This window comes from Amblyomma americanum, chromosome 11, assembly GCF_052857255.1.
Source record: "Amblyomma americanum isolate KBUSLIRL-KWMA chromosome 11, ASM5285725v1, whole genome shotgun sequence".
Lineage (NCBI taxonomy): Eukaryota > Metazoa > Arthropoda > Arachnida > Ixodida > Ixodidae > Amblyomma > Amblyomma americanum.
This window is the reverse complement of record NC_135507.1, coordinates 95,440,208-95,462,391: the sequence shown is the minus strand read 5'-3', so window position 1 is coordinate 95,462,391 and position 22,184 is coordinate 95,440,208. Positions and strand designations below refer to the sequence as shown.

Sequence of the window (22,184 nt, the reverse complement as noted above, 5' to 3'; positions counted from 1 at the left end):
CCCTACGCCTCATGACCGACGCCTCCGACTCACGCGTTGGAGCCTTGCTCTACCAGCTCGTGGATGCTCCTTGGAGCCATCTATCTTTTTTCTCCCGGAAGCTTTCCGGTGCCGAAAGCCGCTACAGCACTTTCGGCCGTGAATTTGCCATGTACATGTCCGTGCGGCATTTCAAGCACCTCGTAGAAGGTCGACAGTTCCACATCGTCACCGACCATAAATAACTTATTTTTGCCATCAAATCGGGGAGCGGTAAATTCTCGCCCTGTGAAATTCGTCACCATTCGTACGTGGCAGAATTCACGACCGACATCAGGCATGTGCAAGGTCTTGACAATGCCCCGGAGGATGCTCTCTCACGTTTTACTGGTTCCCTCGCCTCTGCTGCTCCATCACCAAACCTCGACTTTGCCGCCCTCGCAAAAGCGCAGAAACAAGAATCGGAAGTTATGGACTTCCGCAAAGACCCTGGCTCGCTGGTTGTTCGTAAAATTCTCCTCCCTTCGTGCCCCGTCCCCATCATCTGCGACACTTCGGCCGGCACTCCGCGCCCTTTGGTGCCCTCTGCCTTTCGTCGTCTTGCCTTTGACGCTCTCCACGACCAGTCCCACCCTAGAATTCGCGCCACGCAGCATCTTCTCACAAAACGTTACGTCTGGACCGGCATCAACAAGGACGTGCGCGCCTGGGCGCGTGCCTGCCTGGCTTACCAGCAGTCTGAAACTCATAGACACACGACCTCTCCCTTCGGCTCGTTCCCTCGGCCGTCAGCCCATTTTGACAGCGTCCACATAGATATCTTGGTTCCCTGGCCACCTTCCACTGGACAGTCATATCTTCTTACTTGCATCGATCGGTTTACTCGCTGACCCGAAGCGTTCCCTCTGCCTGACGCCACCAGTGACACCATTGCCAGAACCTTCGTCGCCGTCTGGGTCTCCCGGTACGGGGTTCCCTCGACCATCACCACTGACCGTGGCGCCCAGTTTGAATCTTCACTTTTTAATAACCTTATGACTTTACTTGGAACTTCCCGAATTAGAACTACTGCTTACCATCCCATTGTCAACGGTATGATCAAGCGCTTCCATCGTTCGCTAAAAGCATCCCTCAAAGCCCAACTCGACACCACCCACTGCACCGCCTCCTTACCACTCGTTCTGCTCAGCCTCCATGCTACACTGAAACAAGATCTTCGTTGTTCTCCGGCAGAGATTGTCTTCGGCTCACCCCTGCATCTTCCTGGTGAATTTTTCGAATCTACCGATTCGTCTACAAGTCCCGACTCTACCGATTACGTGACGCAGCTCCGCTATTTTTGCCGTCATCTCAGGGCGCCACATCTCCGACACCAGTCTCCACCATCTTAACATGTTCCATCCGAACTCGCGACTTGCACGCACGTCTTTGTTCGCCGAGTTTCTGTCCGCAAGCCGCTTCAGCGCCCCTACGACGACCCTTTCCGTGTACTCGAAAGAACATCGAAGTTCATCGATGACATTCATGGGCGCGCTGACACCATTCCAATCGACCGCTTGAAGCCAGCCTTCACAGAGGACGCCCCACCCACTGGACCTTCATGTGCGCTTTCTCTGCCCCAACCGGCCGGCTGCCCTCCTCCGCCATCTTTCCCTGCCACTCCTCAGAAGCGGAAAAAGTGGTTCCGGCTCCCAGCTTCACCGGACTCCTTCATTAGTGGGGGGCCTACTGTAGCAGCAGCAGCGCCCTTACGCAGCAGGAGCAGCACCAGCCGTCGAAGATGACGCCGAAGTGCAGCCGGATTGATGCTCGCTCCTCTTGCCGGTGTCACGCGCCGTTCGGCTCCAAGCCATCATACGTTCTAGCACTTCAGCCAGTAAATCAATCATTTCCTTCATCATGCCGGCTTCATACTGTTTGGAGCGACAACCGTTCCCAATTCGAGTTATTCGTCAATTCGCTCTCCGCATACCATATGCTAGCCGTGCTATTTAAATCAGTACTATTTAAAACCGTGAATGCTGCGCTTAAACAGTAGTCCCGGGTTCGAACCCCGGGCAAGGACGATTTTTTAATTACGAAGTTTCTGTGGAACCTCTATAGCTTGCCTGTGCAGCTGCATGGCGAGGCTTGGGCGAGGCTTGGGTGGATGTCAATGACTAATCACTCCCTTATTACAAATCTACTTCACCAGAGGGGATTCCTCAAGATTGACCAGTTATGTGTAGGTTTGTTCTAGCACTCTTTCTGAAGCGCTTAAGTTTAATTACAATACACGCCAGATGGTCGTTGTTAGCAACCGTTGTTAATAAAAACGCAAAGTCAGGGAAAATGAGAGCTGTAAACGACAAGCAGCTAATAATGAGCAAAAGGCAGACGACGAATGCAGAGACACTTACCGTGAACTAGGATGAGAGGGTTCCTCTCCGAGGCAGCCTTTGCCAATCGTTTCTCCCCCAGGGCCAATGGCTCCGACGAAACTCCTTTGTCGGCACCGTGATAACTCTTCTCTGCAAGTTTTGGGAGGAAGATAGGAGTAAGAAAGAATGCATGCTGATCTGATGACACGCACTTTTCTTAACATGGTGAACATGAAACGTAATTAACATGTTAAGTTATTCTGATTAGTTATGCTCGCGTACCCATGAATGCTATAGCACCACCAAGACCAGCATTCTCGGGTAAAAATTTAGAAAATTGGAAAAATGCAAGACACTGCTTTAGAAGTATGGAAGGTCCATGATTCTGATATGTAGCAAAATCTTTCTTTTAAACTGTTTCCAGCGATCGAATGGAAGAGTGAAGAGTACCATAGAAAACCAGTAGGGAGCCCTTTTGACGATAGCAAAAAGGCGAATAGAAAAAATACTAGATTGCCGTCGGGTGATCTGCGGATATATTGATTGTTGTAGTGAAACCTTATATTATATGAAAAAAATTGCGTTAATAAACGGTTTCCCGCTCAAGTATGCTTTTGTCCAGAATTGTTGGGTATGTACTTGAGGCATTGTTAGAAAAACACGGTACCATACCATGCAAGTAGCTGTGATCAAATATGTTTTCAATGAGAATATTTTCATAGAAATGTCTACAGTCTTCAGTAGATAAAGTTTGGCATGAGCTGAATGCTGAACGGTCAAAAGTGCAACGATCAATGAGTAAAATTTACAGGAATATTTCTGTCTGCGTGAGATGTACTACGCTTGGACTCAGCGTCGACTCAGCGTATGCAACGCTGGGGTCCTTCGAAGCGATATTTCTGCCAACGTCCTCAACCGCAGATTCGATTGACGTCTTTTTGTTTTTCAGTTTTACTCAACGTGAGTAAGTTTGCGCGCTGTTAACTTTTATGCGAAACGGTCTTCAACGTTCCGTGTTCTCAGCCCCGAACGTTCACGTGAACTAGTATTGAACAGGAGTTCTTTTCCTCGCGAAAAATTGACATGAAAATCAGTTAGAACATAGTCACCTTGTGTATTGAAGTACATGCGTGTTAGAAGTTGCTGCGATTACATAAAAATGTAAAAATGAACTACGGTTCAGTTCGTCAAGGTTCAGGACATCCCAAGCATTGGACGCAGTCAACCAATCGAAATGAAAAAAAAACGAATTAAATATGCTCACATGTAGAGTCATAACCAAAAATTTTTACGGGATACAGGATTTAGAAAAAAAGCTAAATTTTTGGCAGCGATGTTAAGAATATCAATGAAAAGCATAGAAGCTTGAGGGAACATGACCACTTTGTACTTTGGAGGAGTAAGAGCTCACTGGCTGGCCAGAGAAAGCAGGGGTAGTTTTTGAGCGGTACGCATCCAGCAAATATTTGTTCATGATTGCGCAGTCGCTGATAGATCGCTGTGAACCATGCTTCGTCAGTCAAGTCTTCTGACACGTTGCCTTGAGAAAAATTATGGGCGTTTGATGCGTATTCAAGTAACGTTTACTCCTGCTTTTGCACAAAAAGGCAGCAAAAAATTACATTTCCGTTAAGCAACGAGACAGAATAGGCTGAACGCGTAGGCATTATCCATATTATTCAGCCCGCAACAGTACATACTGCCCGCTAGGACAATCTTTAAAAACTTGGAAGGCGACTTAGCCAAAACAAAACTACAACTATGTGCTCCAATAGAACCTGCATAAGTTACTGCTGTGCCACTTCTCTTGTATGTCGGTGCCCTCATTTCGTGAAAAAGAAATGAAACAACGGTCGTGAGTGGGTTAGCCGTCGTGGGACAGCAAATAATTATCAGAGACATGTTCTGTCTTTTTTTTTTTCCACATCGTAAGACAGCCGGGGCTCAATTCGCACTTGTCCTGCAGTGCAGCGATGCTCTAAACTCAACTTCTTTCGAAATATTGCTTAGAGCAGTGACAGATTGCCTGTACATTTGTTCAGAAATGATGGTTAGAGCGCACGAATTTGAACCCAGTAATGGCGCAGTAATTGTCTTCCATATCTCGATGGACACCTGAACCGCGCCGTAAGGGAAGGGTTAAAGGAGAGACTAAGAAAGAAGAAGGTGCCGTACGTAGTGGAGAGATCCGGAATAATTTCGACCACCTGGAGATCTTTAACGTGTAGTGGCAACGCACACCACACGGGCACCTTTCGTGTTTCGCCTCAATCGAAACGCGGCCGCGGAGGTCGGGTTCGAACCCGGGTACTCCGGATTAGTAGCCCAGCACCTTAACCACAGAGCCACCGCGGCCGGGCAGTCTTAAGTGCCCTCCGTAATTTTATTGTAGATTTCTGTCTGCATTTAATAATCAGCTCCGTTTGATTTGCAATAGTACTTCCACGTGTGTATGCCATTTGTAGATTTCGTGCCTTTCTTTACTTTTGCATTGATTTGAGCTTCTTCAAATAGCGGGTCTCACGTTTATCATTTTGCTCTAGGACCCCTTGAGCCTTCACGGTAATTGCTTTTCAGTGTTTCTTTAATTTATTTTTTATCTTTATTTATGACGTACTATAGGTCGTGAGGCCCAAGCAGGAGTGGGTTACAGAAACAGATTACAAATTAAGGAATAATACCAAAATGCAAATAGAAGACGAGCAGCAGAAAATGAAATGGAAAGGAAAAAACAATGGTCACTTATCAGGTCAAGAGATTGTAAGCACGAAGCTGGTAAGGTGTTCCAAAGACTGATGGTTTGCGGAAAGAAAGACTGCTGAAATTAGCAAAGTACGGGGTCAGAGAAAGGGGGTGGGAGTGTCGGGTTCGTCTGGTGTTCTGTAGTATAAGATACGGTGAAGATTTTAGTCCATGTTTATGGTTAAATAGTAAAAATAAGAATTTCAACCGAAGAAACTTGCGCCGGGACTGAAGGGTTGGTATCAAATTCGACTGCATTAATGCAGAGACTGAAGCAGTTCGATTGTACGGCGACAACATGAATCGCACAGCTTTCTTTTGGATTCGCTCAAGGGCTTTTATAATAGTGACAGTATACGGATCCTATACAATGCACGCATGTTCCAATTCAGTACTTATGAAGTTTTCGTATGCTAGTCTCTTAGCCTGAAGTGGTGTATCTTTTAGTTTATGGCGAAACAAAGTTCTAGTAAGGCAGACGAGCAAGTGTTAGAAATGAGAGTGTTCCAGCTTAAGTTGTTTGTTAATGTAACACCGAGATATTTATATTCATTTACTTGAATAATTTGTCCTGAACTTAGAAAAAAAGAACATATAAATGGATTAAGCTTCCTTGTAACACGTAGTAGGACAGTCTTTTCAAAGTTAAGTTTCATGCCTCATCGATTACACCATGCGTGGATATTATTAAGGGACGGGTTTAGTATTGCCTGGTCGTCAGCTGACCAGATCTCATTGAAAATAATACAGTCACCAGCATACATGCGAATCTGTACAGGTTCATCAACCACATCTACAATATGCAAGAAACTTCGCAAGAAACTTCTAAATGAACTTTTTGTGCTTTAACAGCGTGCAGCTAACACCGATAGCATCTTTTTTTTTCCAGCACACGGTAAGCAATGTCTTTGGAGTGGTTCTGAGAGAAGAAGAAGCAAGATTCACCGTCCGCGCCCACGATGTCACCCTTGGCCAGAAGCAAAAAGTACTTGTTCGTGGCGAGGTCGAAGGTCTTGCCCTTGACGGTCGTCACGGCAGCCCTCACCCAGGAGCATTTCAGCACGCCGTCCGTCATTTCGTGTTTGCCGAATGTGATGCCCTCAGTGGGCTGCGCACAGAAGGAACCATGGAAGACGCGAACACGAAACCATGGTTCCATGCAAAGAAATAATCACAGGCGCATCTGAAGCAATGGTGCAGCTGCCAGTGATGCTATACCTTGCCGCGCATATCTTGTTATTGGTCAAATGTTTAGGGGAAGGCCAAGGTGGAGTGAACATTTTACAAACACTATTCTCACTACGAGCTATTGATCAAATCGCTCTCGCCCTACCATAAGCTTGCCGTTCCGGTCAGCTCACTTGGTAGAGCGACTGCTCCGTTGAAGCGGTGGTCCCGGGCTCGAACCCCGGACCAAGATGAATTTTTCTTTAACTGCCGGGTTTCTGAGGAAGCTCTACAGCTTTCCTGTGTAGCCATATGGCTGCGCTTGGGTGGATGCCAATGAGTAATTACTCCCTTATTACTATCTTGTTATTGCTCACGAAAGCGGTGAGCCTCTGAGAAAGATGATATTGACGAAAGGGTTAGTTATGACGTAAGGGTAGCAGTGGCAAAAAAGTGCCATAAATAGGCTAGGAACGACCAACGAAAAGAAAGTTTCTAGACAGCAAGTGTTCGCAAGCCAGCTTGGTGGTTCCAAAATGCTTGTAGATTACTGTCAAAAATTACGTAATGTTATGATCAACCCAGTGAAGAACAGTTGCCAGCGTTATTATTTTTGATGTACGAAATACTGCAAGCAGAAGCCCAAGGAGAAGGGGCATACATAAAACATAAAGAGAAGTTTTACAGCAATATATATATATATATATATATATATATATATATATATATATATATACACAAAAATCGTTGCAGAGGAACTGGAATTGCGTAGGAGTAGAATGCATACGGTAGAAAAGGTACTGGGGTAATATGTAACACTAAAGAAAAGGCGTGAAGTGCGCTGATAGCTGGGCAGTTGCTGCGTTCCATGGATGGATGGATGGAAGGTAGGAGCGTTCCCTTTAAGACGAGGTGATGGCAGTTGCCACCATGCTCGTTGCGTTGTTGGCTTTGGCGTTGTTGGCGCCATCTATGGCCACTTCTAAATGAACGTGCCTAAACATTTTTGGGTAAATCTGAAACCGCACCTTGTTTATTTACCTGGCCTCAAGTATTGTTACCCGTTATGTTGTTTATATGTGGATATATCTTCTGTGTGTTCATGAGTAGATGTGCGAGTGGAAAAGATGGTCGCACGCCTGGGTTCCCGCCTAACTAGCCTGTGTTTTCGGTTTCTTGAATAAACTGTTCGCAGTTTGCGCCCGTCGTGTCGAATTTGTTGCTTTTCCTCCTGTCCTCGCCGTGTTGCGCAGTTTCTATCCTTCCTAAATTTGAGCCAAGTAGCCCGCAAAAACCTTCTACTAAGAAACATTCGCAAGAAAAAATGCTGGCCAGTTTGGTTAGCATGATCAAACAGAAGGAAACATAACACTGCTCGCAGACGGCAGGGACCCTTGAAGGCCGTGCGGGTCAAGTCTGCGCTATTTGGTGAAGCGACGAGAGGTCTCTTTTCGCATTTTTTCACTGACTAGCTAGACAAATTTGTTTCCAAAACACTCACAAGCACCCGGGGTGCAAGGATCACTTGCATATATGGCTTAGTTTAAAAAATACATTATTTTTGTTCGCTCCTATGCTGTACAGGCAGGCACGACAAGGGGATTGGAGTGGTGGCGATAAGGCTGCCGTTTTACCTTCTTGGACCGTTTATGAAGCAGTTCACACTACTGCCGCGGCGACTAAGGACCAGTACTAGCCGCTTTTAAAGACGGGATTCTGCGTTCAGCTACGGAGCGCCAGGTGCTCACCGTGCCCAAGCCGACATTACTTGTGCCCTCGTTCCAAGACTCCCGCACCGCTGTCCGGTCGCCCAGCTGGAGGCATTCTACTACGCTCGTGGAGTCCTGCAAAAATTAAAGCATCAATAAAATACCGCCACGCTTATAGCTTCTTCATAATACATTTCACCAGCTCACTTGTTTTACGCTTTTGAGAGTGATGATTTTTTGGATACGTGATTTTGCAATTTGTCAATTTACGCCACCTCCTCATTCTTTTCGAGGGATGCTCGCGGTGGCGACATCGCGTGGGGGGGCCACGTGGGCGGCAGCGAACGCTCCGGACCGTACGCCCTTGGGTGCACTGACGTTGAGGCTTAGGGTCACGTGGTCGGCATGCTCACGAGGACCACTCGTTCAGCACGTGTGATGCCGCTGGTTACGTAATGACCAGCCTCACAGCTGGTTACAGGGAAACACCGACGCACATAGCGACAATTATCTACTGAGAGCTTCGCTGCAAAGGAAGGGGTTAAGGGAGCTTAGACCTCTCCGTCAGGGCACCATGTATACGTTACACTCCAACGAGCAATATGTCGCCACTACCATGGAGCATTAGTTGGAAAGCGTAAAATCGTTGATGTCTGCTCATTGATGACAAATGAGCGACATTATGGTTTGCTTTAATAATTGATTACATTGCTATTGTTCGCAGAAAGTTCATTTAGGTTTCTTTAAGCCCTGAAGTCACAGGTCAGCAAACAAAATCTCCACAGTTGCGAGCATAAGAATATTGTTGGGCTTGTTGGCTTTTATTCATTCTTGATATTAGAGTCGTGATAAAAAGGACTGGACACACGAAGGAAGGCGACAGTAAGAAGAGCCTCCTGACCTTCATCCTTTCGTTTATCTTCGTGTTCGGGTCCTGTTTTTTTTTTAAATAAAGTATTGCGAGCACTAGCAAAACAATGACGTACACGCTTCTAAGCAATCAATGCGTCACTCCACTTTGTACGCACGTGAGTTGCATTGGTTCTCCGCGCTTCTTTTATGTGCTACCGCTTGCGGGTAGCAAGACCGTACCTTTCCACTAAAAACCATGCTGCAATAAATACTTCAACGAACATCACATCATATCTTCACCGCTTCGGGGCATATCTTTGCCGAAGATCAAAAATACGTCCTGAAGCATGGATAACACTTGTTCACGAACGTCGCCTAGTATAAAAGTTGGGAGTCACACACCGGTCGATGAAAACACAAATTACACACCATGCAATCAAACGTGATAAACATCCTTGTGCCGCTTTTGACTCGCGTGAAAATAGGAAATTATATATCAATACCAAAACAACCACGTGAGAAACCCATTGTGTAACAAAAGATAAAAAACGGTGCTAATTTGACACAAACCACACAGAAAGACCAGACAGGACGGGCGCTGACTCCAACTATGTTTATTGAAAGCCCACATGTTGCATATATATACCCCGAAGAAGGTGAACGCATGCGCATTTCTTACATGGTAATAAAGAAAGGAGAAAAAAGAAAAACAACACCAAAACGCACTCAAACCAAAGCTACTGATTATCGCGTATTTTTTAGCAATTTATGCTCGCTTTCTCGTAGGGCGATAGAAGTGGTGCTGGCGCACATACCACCTCTCGCTTTGATAAAATAGGCTTCAATCAGTTCCCGAGCTAATCTATCTTGCTTCTAGCTGGAATTTTAACCTCCCCAAGCCCGTGGTTCACAGTTTTTTTCGTTTTTATCAATGCAGGAGCGCCAATGGGTGGGTAGGTTTTCGGACGAATTTGCTGCGTTCCTTTAACGATCTTTTATGTTCCCCCGCACGCTCGTTTACGCAGCGTCCACTCTGCCCGACGTACACCTTGCCTCATGCAAGGGGGATCTCGTAGACCACTCCCGTGGCACACCTTACGTAGGGCTTCGAGAGCTTTTTTTCCACACCCAGGTTTAGCCTTGGCACCGCTGCTTACCTTGGGGCACGTCTTGGCCAATTTGCAGGGGGCGGAGAAGGACCATGGGGACTCCGTACTTGTTGCCCTACTCGTTTTAAATTGTGGGACACCTTGTGAATGTACGGTATCACCACTGGTTTGGCTTCGCACGAAATCTTCTTTCCGGCGTTGCCCCCTTTCGCTTACCCTTAAAGTTTTTGCAGGCAGTGCCTCGGTCCCGGCAGTGAAGACGTGGTTAGAGAACCCTGCTTTACGCAGTCTATTCAACTCAACCCTGGAAGCTCGCCCGCGTCATGTGAGGGCAACGACTTGAGGGAGTGCAGATTTTATAGATAGGGTGGCAATATCCCTTTTAAACAGTTTTTGATTGAGCCGAATCGAACGGTAAAAAATCTTTCTTGGCCCTAGGAATGTAGCACCAGCAGACGACTTCCGTCCCCCAGCTTAATGTTAAGGTCTGAAAACTGGAGGCAGTCCTGTTCAGGAAGCTTAAATGTGAAAGAGAGCCCCCTTCCCTTATTGTGTGAACATTTCTAAAATCTTCATGGCAGTCTCCTCATATCGGCCTGTGTCATGTCCTCATTTAAAATTCATAAAAATCGTCAACATATCTAAAAACCTTTAGGACAGTTCCATCGTCAGTTAGTGATTGCCAAAATTTTGTCAATGGATGCAAGAAAAATATCACATAACACTGGCGCGGACACATGAACCGAAGCAAATGCCCTGGTGTTTGTAGGAATCGCCGGTTGTCAAACTGGATGAAGGTGGACTTAATATAAAACTCTAAAAGGCATAAAATTGTCGACACTTACGCCTGCCTTGTTTTGAAACGCAATAGTATTATTATTATATATTTGCTTCGATATACTGTTGAACAGTATTGAAGAGGTCCGCTATGAGGCACAGAGTAAAAAAAGATCTACAAGATCTATAGAGAACGCGTAACCAATCTCTTCTTCCCTCTCCAACACGCCGGCTACATGGAAGGAATTTTTCGCGTAAAAGGGTCCGAAACGTGCAAATCCTTAGGTTCTTAAGCAAAAAGCGGCTGATGTGGTGCTGCCATGTACCCTTCTCACTAACTATGACCCTAAACGGTGCCTCTGGTTTATGGGTCTTAACCGCAAAGAAGATTGACAGGTTACACTCAGAAGAGTTCAAAACAGCTCTTGCCGGGCTCTGCAGCTGCAGGAATTTGCACAGGGCAACAGCCTTGTCTTTTATCCTGGTGGCGGATGGTTTGATTTGCACAAAGTTCTTCGAAATTGCTTGCAAAGCTTTCTCGTTGTAAAGGATTGAAGACATGATAACAAAGTTCCCTTCTTTGTCCGACTGCAGCAGGTACAGGCTGTTATCCTTGCAATATGCGATCACCTTGCCAGTGAAGGCTTTCCCTCTCGGAGCGGGTTCCTTCTGGAGTGTGGTCCTTGTAAAACTGTCAATGCCGTCGAGAATGCACCTTTCTTGATTTTCTTTTTCTGTTTTTCTTGCTACGCGCGGAGTAAAAGCCAATAGCTCGTGTGTCGGTAAGGAAGGCTCAAAGCTTTATTTTGGTCCTTTTGCCAGGATGTCTGCGATGTCTTTTGGCACATTTACGACGCCTAAAACCACAGGTCCGCTCTTGTTCTGTTCCTTCCTAGGAAGGTTTGCACCGGTGTGTAGGGTCTTTTCAGTACGCACCTCCATAATGCCTCCGTAGTCTGGGCCGCTTGGTTTCTTAGGGATTTCAGCTTCTTGGCTATAAATTCCACATCTTCACTTAAGCACACCAAGTTTAACCAATCATGCAACAATCGCACTTGCCTCCAGATTTTCGCCCTTAAAACTTTGCTAACTCTCCTTGCGTATCATTAAGAAGGTTGAACACATCCAAAAAGGGGCGCTCACTTCCGTTGATACGAGTCCTTTCTTGAGACTAAACGTGATGTATCTTGCTCGGCAGGTGCAAAAGGCCAGGACATTTGCATCGGTTCATGTGTCGCGCCAGTGTTATGTAACATTTTTTTTGCATCCATTGACAACGTTTTGGAATCACTACTTGACGATGGAACTGTCCTAAAGATTTTTAGATATGTTGACGATTTTTAGTGATTTTAAAGAGACATGACACAGGCCGCTATGAGGAGACTGCCATGATGATTTTAGAAGTGTGCACACAACAAGGGAAGGGCTCTCTTTCACATTTAAGCTTCCTGAACAGGACTGCCTCCAGTTTTCAGACCTTAACATTAAGCTGGGGGACGGAAATGTTTGCTGGCGCTACATTCCTAGGGCCAAGAAAGATTTTTTACCGTTCGATTCGGCTCAATCAAAAACTGTTAAAAGGGCTATTGCCACCCTTTCTATAGAATCTGCACTCGTCAAGTCGTGCCCTCACATGACGCGGGCGAGCTTCCAGGGTGAGGAGAATAGACTTCGTAAAGCAGGGTTCCCTAACCATGTCTTCACTGCCGGGACCGAGGCACTGCTGCAAAAACTTAAGGGTAAGCGAAAGGGGCAACGCCGGAAAGAAGATTTCGGCGAAGCCAAACCAGTGGTGATACCGTACATTCACAAGGTGTCCCACAATTTAAAACGAGTAGGCAACAAGTACGGAGTCCCCATGGTCTTCTCCGCCCCCTGCAAATTGGCCAAGACGTGCCCCAAGGTAAGCAGCGGTGCCAAGGCTAAACCTGGGTGTGGAAAAAAGCTCTCGAAGCCCTACGTAAGGTGTGCCACGGGAGTGGTCTACGAGATCCCCCTTGCATGAGGCAAGGTGTACGTCGGGCAGAGTGGACGCTGCGTAAACGAGCGTGCGGGGGAACATAAAAGATCGTTAAGGAACGCAGCAAATTCGTCCGAAAACCTACCCGCCCATTGGCGCTCCTGCATTGATAATAACGAATAAAACTGTGAACCACGACTTGGGGAGGTTAAAATTCCAGCTAGAAGCAAAGATAGATTCGCTCGGGAACTGATAGAAGCCTATTTTATCAAAGAGAGAGGTGGTATGTGCGCCAGCACCACTTCTATCGCCCTACGAGAAAGCGAGCATAAATTGCTAAAGAATACGCGATAATCAGTAGCTTTGGTTTGAGTGTGTTTATTGGTGTTGTTTTTCTTTTTTCTCCTTTCTTTATTACCATGTAAGAAATGCGCATGCGTTCACCTTCTTCGGGGTATATATATGCAACATGTGGCTTTCAATAAATATAGTTGGAGTCAGCGCCCGTCGTGTCTGGTCTTTCTGTGTGGTTTGTGTCAAAGTTAGCGCTGTTTTTATCTTTTGTTACGAAATGTTACACCAACTAGCCGAGCAAGAGGTACTGTTAATCAGAAACACACAATTTAGCATACTTCTATGAGCGCGAACCAATCCCAAGTCTGTCATAACAAACAATAACACCAAGTAAATACTAAATGCCACGAACACGGCCTGACATGTTCGTGTAATTTGAACACAAGTTAAAGTTTGAAGTGCTGGCAGCAAATCTGCGCATTCTTTATCCGCGACTGACCTGGCTGGCACATCAAAACGAGAAAGCAGGGATGAATGACTTCGTGCCCATCTAAATATGCTGAAGCTATATGTTTTCATACCCAGCAAATCTGTAGAAAATCTTACTTCAACCGGAAAGAGTTTATGAACGAAATTGTTTGATATATTGTAAATGTTCACAATAACAAAAATTTTGCCGGTTTAGCACTGCTTAGTAGGAAATATTGTGCGAAGCCATGGTTTTCTGCTGCTGGACACCACCGCCGATGCGAATTTATCCAGCAGCCTATGCTCCATTGCAGCGTTTTTGCAGCAGTGTTGTCAATGGCAGCGCGTCTGTTCTAGTGTCTTGTTACTGCCACAACATTGTTCATGCCAACGCGCGCAGCGCACATCTCTGTCACTATCGCCACATAGCGTAAAGCGCGAATGTTAGTTATGTAATAGGAGTGGTCGTTGAAGAAGACTACGTGCAGCGCACAGCGGGAGAGTGTGTTGCAGTGATCGGCTGCGGCGATAGCATATATAGTGCTCTCGTGCAGTGGCCAGCGAAGCTGATCTCTTCGCGCCGCCGCTGGTTGGAGTTCCAATCATAATTATTTATTCGACTTAATTTTCTTTATTATTTTCACCCGGCACAAACGCATAAACACCGCAAGCTTACAAACATCCAAGATCTCACTCTGGGTTTTGACCCATCGGAACAGTGCTTTAACAGTAATATATCCGCTGATTTCCCATCGACAGGCTTGCATTTTTGAAGCTTCACTACGCAGGCCAGAGCCGAGCTTCGAGTGAGACGAACTTATGAGTTACGCGGGTGCGCGAAGACTAGTGACGTCAAGCGCCGCGCAGGTGGTCGCTCCTCGCCGCTGCCGCCGCCGACTCTGTCACCTGACCTTTCGGCGCAGCCGCGCGCTACTGCACATGTGCGTCATGTGCACGCACAAGGAGGCTATATAATGCGCTCCCCCGAGAATAGGCGTGCGCACTCGGCATGGAAGGGAAGGAGAGTGCGGCTGCTGCTAGAGTACGCAGAAAAGCTCAGAAACTAAATTCATCCGATCCAGAAGTACTCGCTTGGGAGTTGGCTGCACAACAGCGAAAAAATGTTAAAGCCAAAGCTAAACGTGCAGCCAAAACGCCTGAACAACGGGAAATACGCCTTGCTAACCACGTTTGTCGGAAAGAAGTTTAAAAAGTTTAAAGCGCGTATTGTTCGGATCTTCAGCCAGGAGCAGCCAAGCGAGTGAGGAAGAGGAAGCAAGTGAGTCAGAGGAGGCGGACGAAGAAGGGTTCTTGCTGGTGCTTGGCTTCGAGCTCAACTGTGGTGTCCTGGTGGTGCCTACGTGGTCATCTCTGGTGAGGCCTTTCTGCGTGGGGGTTTTGGCCAGGTCTCAGGTTAGGTCTGTAGGCCAGGTTAATGTGCATTTGAGGGTGCGTTTGGCTCAGGTATGTGGCTGACCTCCCCGGGTGGAGGGTCGGCAACCTGGTTTGCCAGCTTGCCCACCCAAAGCTTGCCGCTAGAAAATTTTCGTAAAAATGGAATTGACATCATCCCTGTGGCTCTCGTGCCGATCGGTGAGGGAACGATCAAGATGAAAAGCTCCAAGGTCCTTCAGCAGGAGCTAAGATCTCTCACTACCCACTACCTCCAGATCTCTGAGGTGCGACCGTTCGGCCGGAGAGGCATTGTTTGCAGGTCCGCTGACATTGATTGTGTCACAGACCTGCTCCAGTGCAAAATTTTTCAGTCATTAGCGGTTAAAGCCTTCATCCCGGAACAGCTCGCATGTTCCAAAGGTATTGTTCGTGGCGTGGACCCAGCATCTTCCCCGCAGGATATACTGGAGGAGTTTCAGGATGCAGGTGTGGGGGTTCTTTCTGTCTACCGGTGCAGTAGAGAATTCAATGGTGTGCGTGTTGCGACAGAGTCAGTTATCACTACGTTTGCTGGTTCCTCCTGTCCTTCTGAACTCAAGGTTTGGCCGATAGTGTATCGTGTGGACCCTCTGCAGCCCCGTCCTCTTCAGTGCAACAACTGTTGGCGTTTCGGTCACAGTGGTAAAGCGTGTAAGTCGGCGACCCGCTGCCGTGTTTGTGGAGAAGGGCATTCAGATGACAGCTGCGCCTCTGATCAGCCCCAGTGTTGCCTATGCAAGGGCAACCACTCAGCTGATGATGTCAACTGCTCGAAACGAGCCGACGAACAAAGCCTGCTCGATATCATTCAAGCGAAACGATGATCGAGAGCAGATGCTTATGCACTTCTGGACCAGAGGGATACTACATATGCCAGCCGCGCGCGAAGCTCCGTTGCTGATATACCGTCAAGTTTGACTACTTCAATAGTGTCCTCAGTAGAACAGGCTCTTTCTGTGGTGGTCGAGCGAATGCTGGGCAGTTTCACCGAGGCTCTATCTCAACTTGTTGCTGGCCAATCTCTGCCTACTGAATCACATGTTTCGGAGGCTACGCCGGCATCACTCCCAAGTGCTGCTAGTAAGAGGCATTCCATGTCGCCTCCTACCGTGCCCCAAGTACCGCCTGCCAACAGCGCTCCTGACAGTGTCGCACACGTAGATACTTGTAGCATGGACGTTGAAATGCTCACCACTTCCCAGAAGCGTCGAGCTTCTTCCTCACCCTCGAAGTAAGCTGTTCCGCAAGTCAAAGCAAAGAAAGGACCCCCCAAATTAATTCCCCAGACTGATGAGCTGAAGGAGGCTGTTGATGCCTCTTTAACCAGTCGATAATCATGGCGGGTCTAAAAGTTATGCAGTGGGATTGTCGCTCCGTACTTTCTTCTTTACCGGATCTTGAATTACTTCTTCATAAACATAATCCAGATATTGTGATTTTACAAGAAACGTGGCTCTCTCCACTTAAATCATTCACATTTAAAAAAATTTCGCGTTTTCAGGGTAGATCGCGTTAATCGCAGGGGTGGTGGGTTAATAACTATGATCTCTACGAAAATATGTCACCGGGCATCACTCTCGCAGACAGTTATGCGCCTGACTGTGAGTTGTTGGCGGTTGAAATCTCCCTTCCACAGTGCGCCAAAGTCACTATTGCTAACGTCTACTTCCCAATCGGTGTTCACAGGACAGACTGTTTGGATACCTTACTGAGCGGCGCAAACAGCACAGTCATCGCAGGAGATTTTAATTCGCACCACAGTGTCTGGGATAGTCGCTCTGACTCCTGCGGCCAGCTTCTGTGGTCCTGGATGTCAATGAATGCAGTGCGCTGCTGTAATTCCAGAGCAGTAACCTTTATGCGAGGAGGATCCCGTTCAATCATAGATTTAACATTAGCATCTCGTGGGGTTGGCGTATCTGCATGGTCAACTGAAGAATCAGGTACATCTAGTGACCACTTTCCAATAACCTTTTCTATTATATCCTCGCCTATCAGAAAGGTGGTGCAACCATGAAATTTGTAAACCACATTATGTACAAAAAATTGATATTTGCCTCACTCCCCTCCATAGTTAGCTCAGGTCGAGCACAAAGAGCTCAGCGGACAATTACCTTTCTGCAAGATGCTGCTGAGAGCTCTGTATTCTCGGTGTGCGCTACTGCTCCTGCCAGACAGCCGTCTCCTTGGTGGACGGAGGAGTGTGAGAAAGCTTATCGTCGTAGAAAAGCAGCCTGGAAAAGCCTTTCCTATAATCAGAGCCCAGCTAATTGGATAAATTATAAGTTCTTCTCTGCATGTTTCAAAAGAACTGTTAAAAAGGCAAAGGAGGATTATAATCAAAATTTAAACACGTATCTCTCAAAACCCCAGAATAAGAAGGCTCTCTATAGATTCATGGCGCAGAATAACAGCTCTCCGGCCTCCAATCGCATAAGGTCAATGGTAATGTCTCCGCAGGAGGCTAAGCAAAATCTTGAACGCATCGCGCAGGGGCTGGTCTTACGTTTCCAGGTACAGAATGCAGAACCTTTGCACACTCTCACCCCCAGCTTGGACTATCCTGAGGTCGACTTGTCAGAGCTCCTGCAAATTGTTTCCTCGATGCACTCTGCTGCTCCGGGATCTGACGGGATTACTGCGGGCATGTTAAAGATTTTAGCGCACGACTTTCCAACTTACCTTCTAGATATTGTCAATGCGTCATTGGAAACCTCTTGGATTCGTCACAGTTGAAAAATTGCGAAAATAATTTTACTTTAAAAAAATGCAGACAATGGATTTCAATTAGACAATATTCGGCCGATTGCTTTAACCTCAAATTTAGTAAAGCTAATAGAAAGAGTAGTACACAGTCGCCTCACAAAGCATGTTCATCATATTAACGGCCTCAGCCCCGCACAGATTGGCTTTCGTCGCGGTTGTTCCATATGGTCCGCGCATGTGTATCTCGAGAGCCGAATACGACTCTCAATGCGCCAGAGAGAAGTTTCGGCCTTGGTGACGCTTGACGTTGCGAAGGCCTATGACAGCGTGGAGCACACAGTCCTCATTAACAATCTTGCTCAACCATTAACAATCTTGCTCAACTACAACCACCGCATTACCTCTACGCCTGGATTTGTGAATTTCTAAAAGATAGATTTTTCTTCTGTACAGACGGATCTTTTTGTTCTAATACCTATGGTCAATCAAGAGGTGTGCCGCAAGGCTCTGTTCTTTCTCCGCTGCTTTTCAACATATTAGTTCGGGACATCCCCATTCATCCTAACGTTACAGTTTATGTATACGCAGATGATATAGCATTTTTCGCATCAGCAAAGGATATTCATGTGCTCTACGGGTATTTGCAGGCATATCTGAATGCTATTGAAGTCTGGTTGGACCAAATCAATTTATCACTTAATGTCAGCAAATGTGGCGTGCTGGTATTTCCACCCGACGCTCCTATGTACATCTCGCTAGCCTACCGCTCCACTCCAATTCCGCAGGTGGAGTCGGTTAAATACCTAGGTGTTACTTATGACCACAATTTGGACTGGCGACACCATATTAAGAATAATGTTATTAAAGGGGAGCGTGCACTGGGCCGTTTTACCCGAGTTGGCAATAAAAAGTTTGGCATGCGTCGTGACACGCTACTCTTGCTCTATAAGGCTTATATGAGACCGATTCTGGAATTTGGTTGCCCCTTGTTCTCTGGTAGCGCGAACTACAAGCTGCAGCCATTAGCCTTACTGGAAAGGCGTGCCCTACGGCTATGCCTCGGGCTCCCAAAATCAGCTTCCAACGCTGTCCTTTATCTGGAAGCCCGTATCCCCAACCTCTATTCCCGCTTCCAACTTCTAACAGTGCGTACTTTCCTCAAGTCTTTGGACCCGGCCCCAGGCGTTAGTATTCCAATTTTTGTATCCCAACCACACTTTTTTTTTACTAATCACTGGCCACGTTATCAGCGTCCGCAAGTTAGGTTCACGCAGAATCTGTTAGCTCCGCTTCAGGTTGATCTGATCTCCTTGCAACGAGTTCCTGACACGCAGGCTGATCCCGTCTTCTATTACGACTTTATTTTCCCGTCCCATGCGAAGCATATGCCCGCACATACCCTAAATGGTCTTCTTTCTGAACACCTACAGAATTTTCCACATCATACTGTTCTCTCCACTGATGCCTCCGGCAGCTGTGAGAAGGCGGCGATTGGCATATATTCGCAGGATCTAGCTTGGAGCTACTCCGTTCGTACCCCTGATTATACTCATATATTCTTTCACAGAGTTTTTGGCCATTGGTTTGGCTCTTCTCAAAATTCCCAGACATGTCGCACGGGTTCTTATTCTTACAGACTGCCTTTCAGTTATTGTCTCTCTCCAAAATTCGGAAAAATCTTTCTTGACTCGTTCACTTAGAATTTTTGTTCCGAGCACAGTGCGCGAGATCCGTTTGGTCTGGGTACCTGGGCATTCAGGCGTCTATTTTAACGAGGTGGCTGATTTATTGGCAAGGTCAGCTCTCAGCGCACCTGTAATATATCCCGTCCCTCACCTCATTCTGTTAGCAGCTTCACGTTTCCAGCGGTTCCAACATATTTCAGCCACTTTGAGTGATCCGTTGCTCAATACCGTGGACTTTCAACACCTAAAGTACCCATGGAATATCCGGTGGTGTAAGTCAAGGCTTTGTGAAGTGTCCATGACGCTCCTGTGATGTAGAATCCCTCACTTAAACTTGTACTTATGCAGGTGCGGGTTCGCTGCGACATACCTTTGTGTATCATGTGGGCAAGTTGAATCAATCGATCATTTTCTCCTCTCTTGCTGGCGGTTCGCGGTTCAGAGAAATCAATATCTGGAGGTTCCTCTTTCGAGACTAGGACTGCCTCTGTCTCTTACAGTTCTTCTATCGTTCGGTGCGAGCGCCAATGGATTCCCGTTAAGCAGTGTATGCGGCTACCTTCACGATTACATAAGTGCAACTAATCGATTATCTTGTTAGCTATATACAAAATTCTTTCGCATGTCCAAAAAAGGCAAGATTGATTTTATTCCGGATGACTCATACCTCTTGAATTCATTTTATTTTTCCAATTTTTTATCTTGATTCAGTCTTCTGACGTTTCCTTCCCCGCGCAAATGCTTCATTGGCATTCTACTCTATACCTTGGCCAATCCCCCCACATGGGTATGTGCCATATTACTTGAGGAGAAGAAGAAGAAGAAGATGCTTCATTGCCATTCTACTCTATACCTTGGCTAATCCCCCCCACGTGGGTATGTGCCATATTACTTGAGAAGAAGAAGAAGAAGAAGAAGAAGAAGAAGAAGAAGAAGAAGAAGAAGAAGAAGAGAAGAAGAAGAAGAAGAAGAAGAAGAAGAAGAAGAAGAAGAAGAAGAAGAAGAAGAAGAAGAAGAAGAAGAAGAAGAAGAAGAAGAAGAAGAAGAAGAAGAGAAGAAGAAGAAAGAAGAAGAAGAAGAAGAAGAAGAAGAGAAGAAGAAAAGAAGAAGAAGAAGAAGAAGAAGAAGAAGAAGAGAAGAAGAAAAGAAGAAGAAAAAGAAGAAGAAAAAGAAGAAGAAAAAGAAGAAGAAAAGAAGAAGAAAAAGAAGGGAAGAAAAAGAAGAAGAAAAAGAAGAAGAAAAGAAGAAGAAAAAGAAGAAGAAAAAGAAGAGAAAAGAAGAAGAAAAAAGAAGAAGAAAGAAGAAGAAGAGAAAAAGAAGAAGAAAAAGAAGAAGAAAAAGGAAAAGAAAAAGAAAGAAAAAGAAAAGAAAAAGGAAAAAAAAGGAAAAGAAAAAGAAAAGAAAAAGGAAAAGAAAGAAAAGAAAAAGGAAGAAAAAGAAAAGAAAAAGAAAAAGAAAAAGAAAAAGGAAGAAGAAAAAGAAGAAGAAAAAGAAGAAAGAAAAAGAAGAAGAAAAAGAAGAAGAAAAAGAAGAAGAAAAAGAAAGAAGAAAAAGAAGAAGAAAAGAAGAAGAAAAAGAAGAAGAAAAAGAAGAAGAAAAAGAAGACAGAAAAAGAAGAAGAAAAGAAGAAGAAAAAGAAGAAGAAAAAGAAGAAGAACAAAGAAGAAGAAAAAGAAAGAAGAAAAAGAAGAAGAAAAGAAGAAGAAAAAGAAAAAGAAGAAAAAAGAAGAAGAAAAGAAGAAGAAAAAGAAGAAGAAAAAGAAGAAGAAAAAGAAGAAGAAAAAGAAGAAGAAAAAGAAGAAGAAAAAGAAGAAGAAAAAGAAGAAGAAAAAGAAGAAGAAAAAGAAGAAGAAAAAGAAGAAGAAAAAGAAAAGAAAAGAAAAAGAAAAAGAAACGTTCATCATTAAATTTCGATGGCAGTCTATAAGGTGTTATTCTTAGGAGTAATTTAACATCCCATGCGCAGTATACTGTGATCAATGGTGCACGCTCCCAGACAAACAGTGTGTCATACGGAGTACCACAAGGGTCCACATACCCTAAGGCCAGTCCTATTTCTTCTGTATATCAATGATATTGTTAATATACCGGGCGCTTCAAATCTGGTGCTATATTCTGACTACACGAATATGTTCTTCTTTGGAATTGATTTAATTTATTTATGGACGCGAACAATTGGATGGATGTTGAGCTTAACCTCATGGCTGGGATGTAACCGCCTCGCACTGAACATAAAAAGACAAAATATATACCATTCCGGTCTAAACGCACTACAATGCATACATTTCGATCTTTAAAGCTTAAAGGGATGGTCATAAATCAGTATTCGACTACCGGATTCCTAGGTATTACTTTCCTGGAAAATCTTTTGTGGAATGCGCATATTGACGCACATAGAATTGATCTCTGTCCCGTTCCAGGAATCTTAAATAGAATAAGGTGTTATCTTCCAGTTAGTATCAAACGACAGATATACTATTCTCTTATCCGCTCTCTACTTTGCTATTTATTGCTCACTCGTGTGGCAAACGACAATCAATACAAATTTAGATTCCCTATTATCAATTCTAAAATAGAGCAATACGAGCTATCGGTAACTTAGAGCTGACAGATAGTTGCGCGCCTTACGTCAAATCGTATGGGATTCTTAAAATACGTAGGCCCTACAAATAGAAATTAACACTCGAATTTTATCAATAGCGGTCCAATGAAAAGACTTTTGAATCAAAACATCATGAAAAAAGAAGCTCATACGACTTAAGGAAGGATTTTATAATCAAGCCTCGAACGTGGACGAACTACGGGTATGACAGATTAAGCTATCAGACACCAGATTTGATAAACCACCGTATGATGAATAAAGATGTATTAACTAATGCTCGTTCTCTAAACCAAGTTAAGAAAATGCTGAATGATATGCTTTTGAATGAGGAGTTGCGCTC

The 22,184-nt window shown here is 45.3% G+C and overlaps 1 protein-coding gene across 1 annotated transcript in view; it reads right to left on the bottom strand.

The window, feature by feature from the left end:
- The window catches only part of LOC144110206 (putative ferric-chelate reductase 1 homolog), a 125,569-nt gene that overhangs the window by 65,327 nt on the left and 38,058 nt on the right, over window positions 1-22,184 (bottom strand). The window contains exons 7-9 of the mRNA XM_077643044.1: window positions 7,997-8,092; window positions 6,027-6,189; window positions 2,379-2,489 (exon numbers count right to left, since the gene is read on the bottom strand). Coding sequence (XP_077499170.1) covers window positions 2,379-2,489; window positions 6,027-6,189; window positions 7,997-8,092 — 370 coding nt within the window. The remainder of the gene's footprint in view (window positions 1-2,378; window positions 2,490-6,026; window positions 6,190-7,996; window positions 8,093-22,184) is intronic.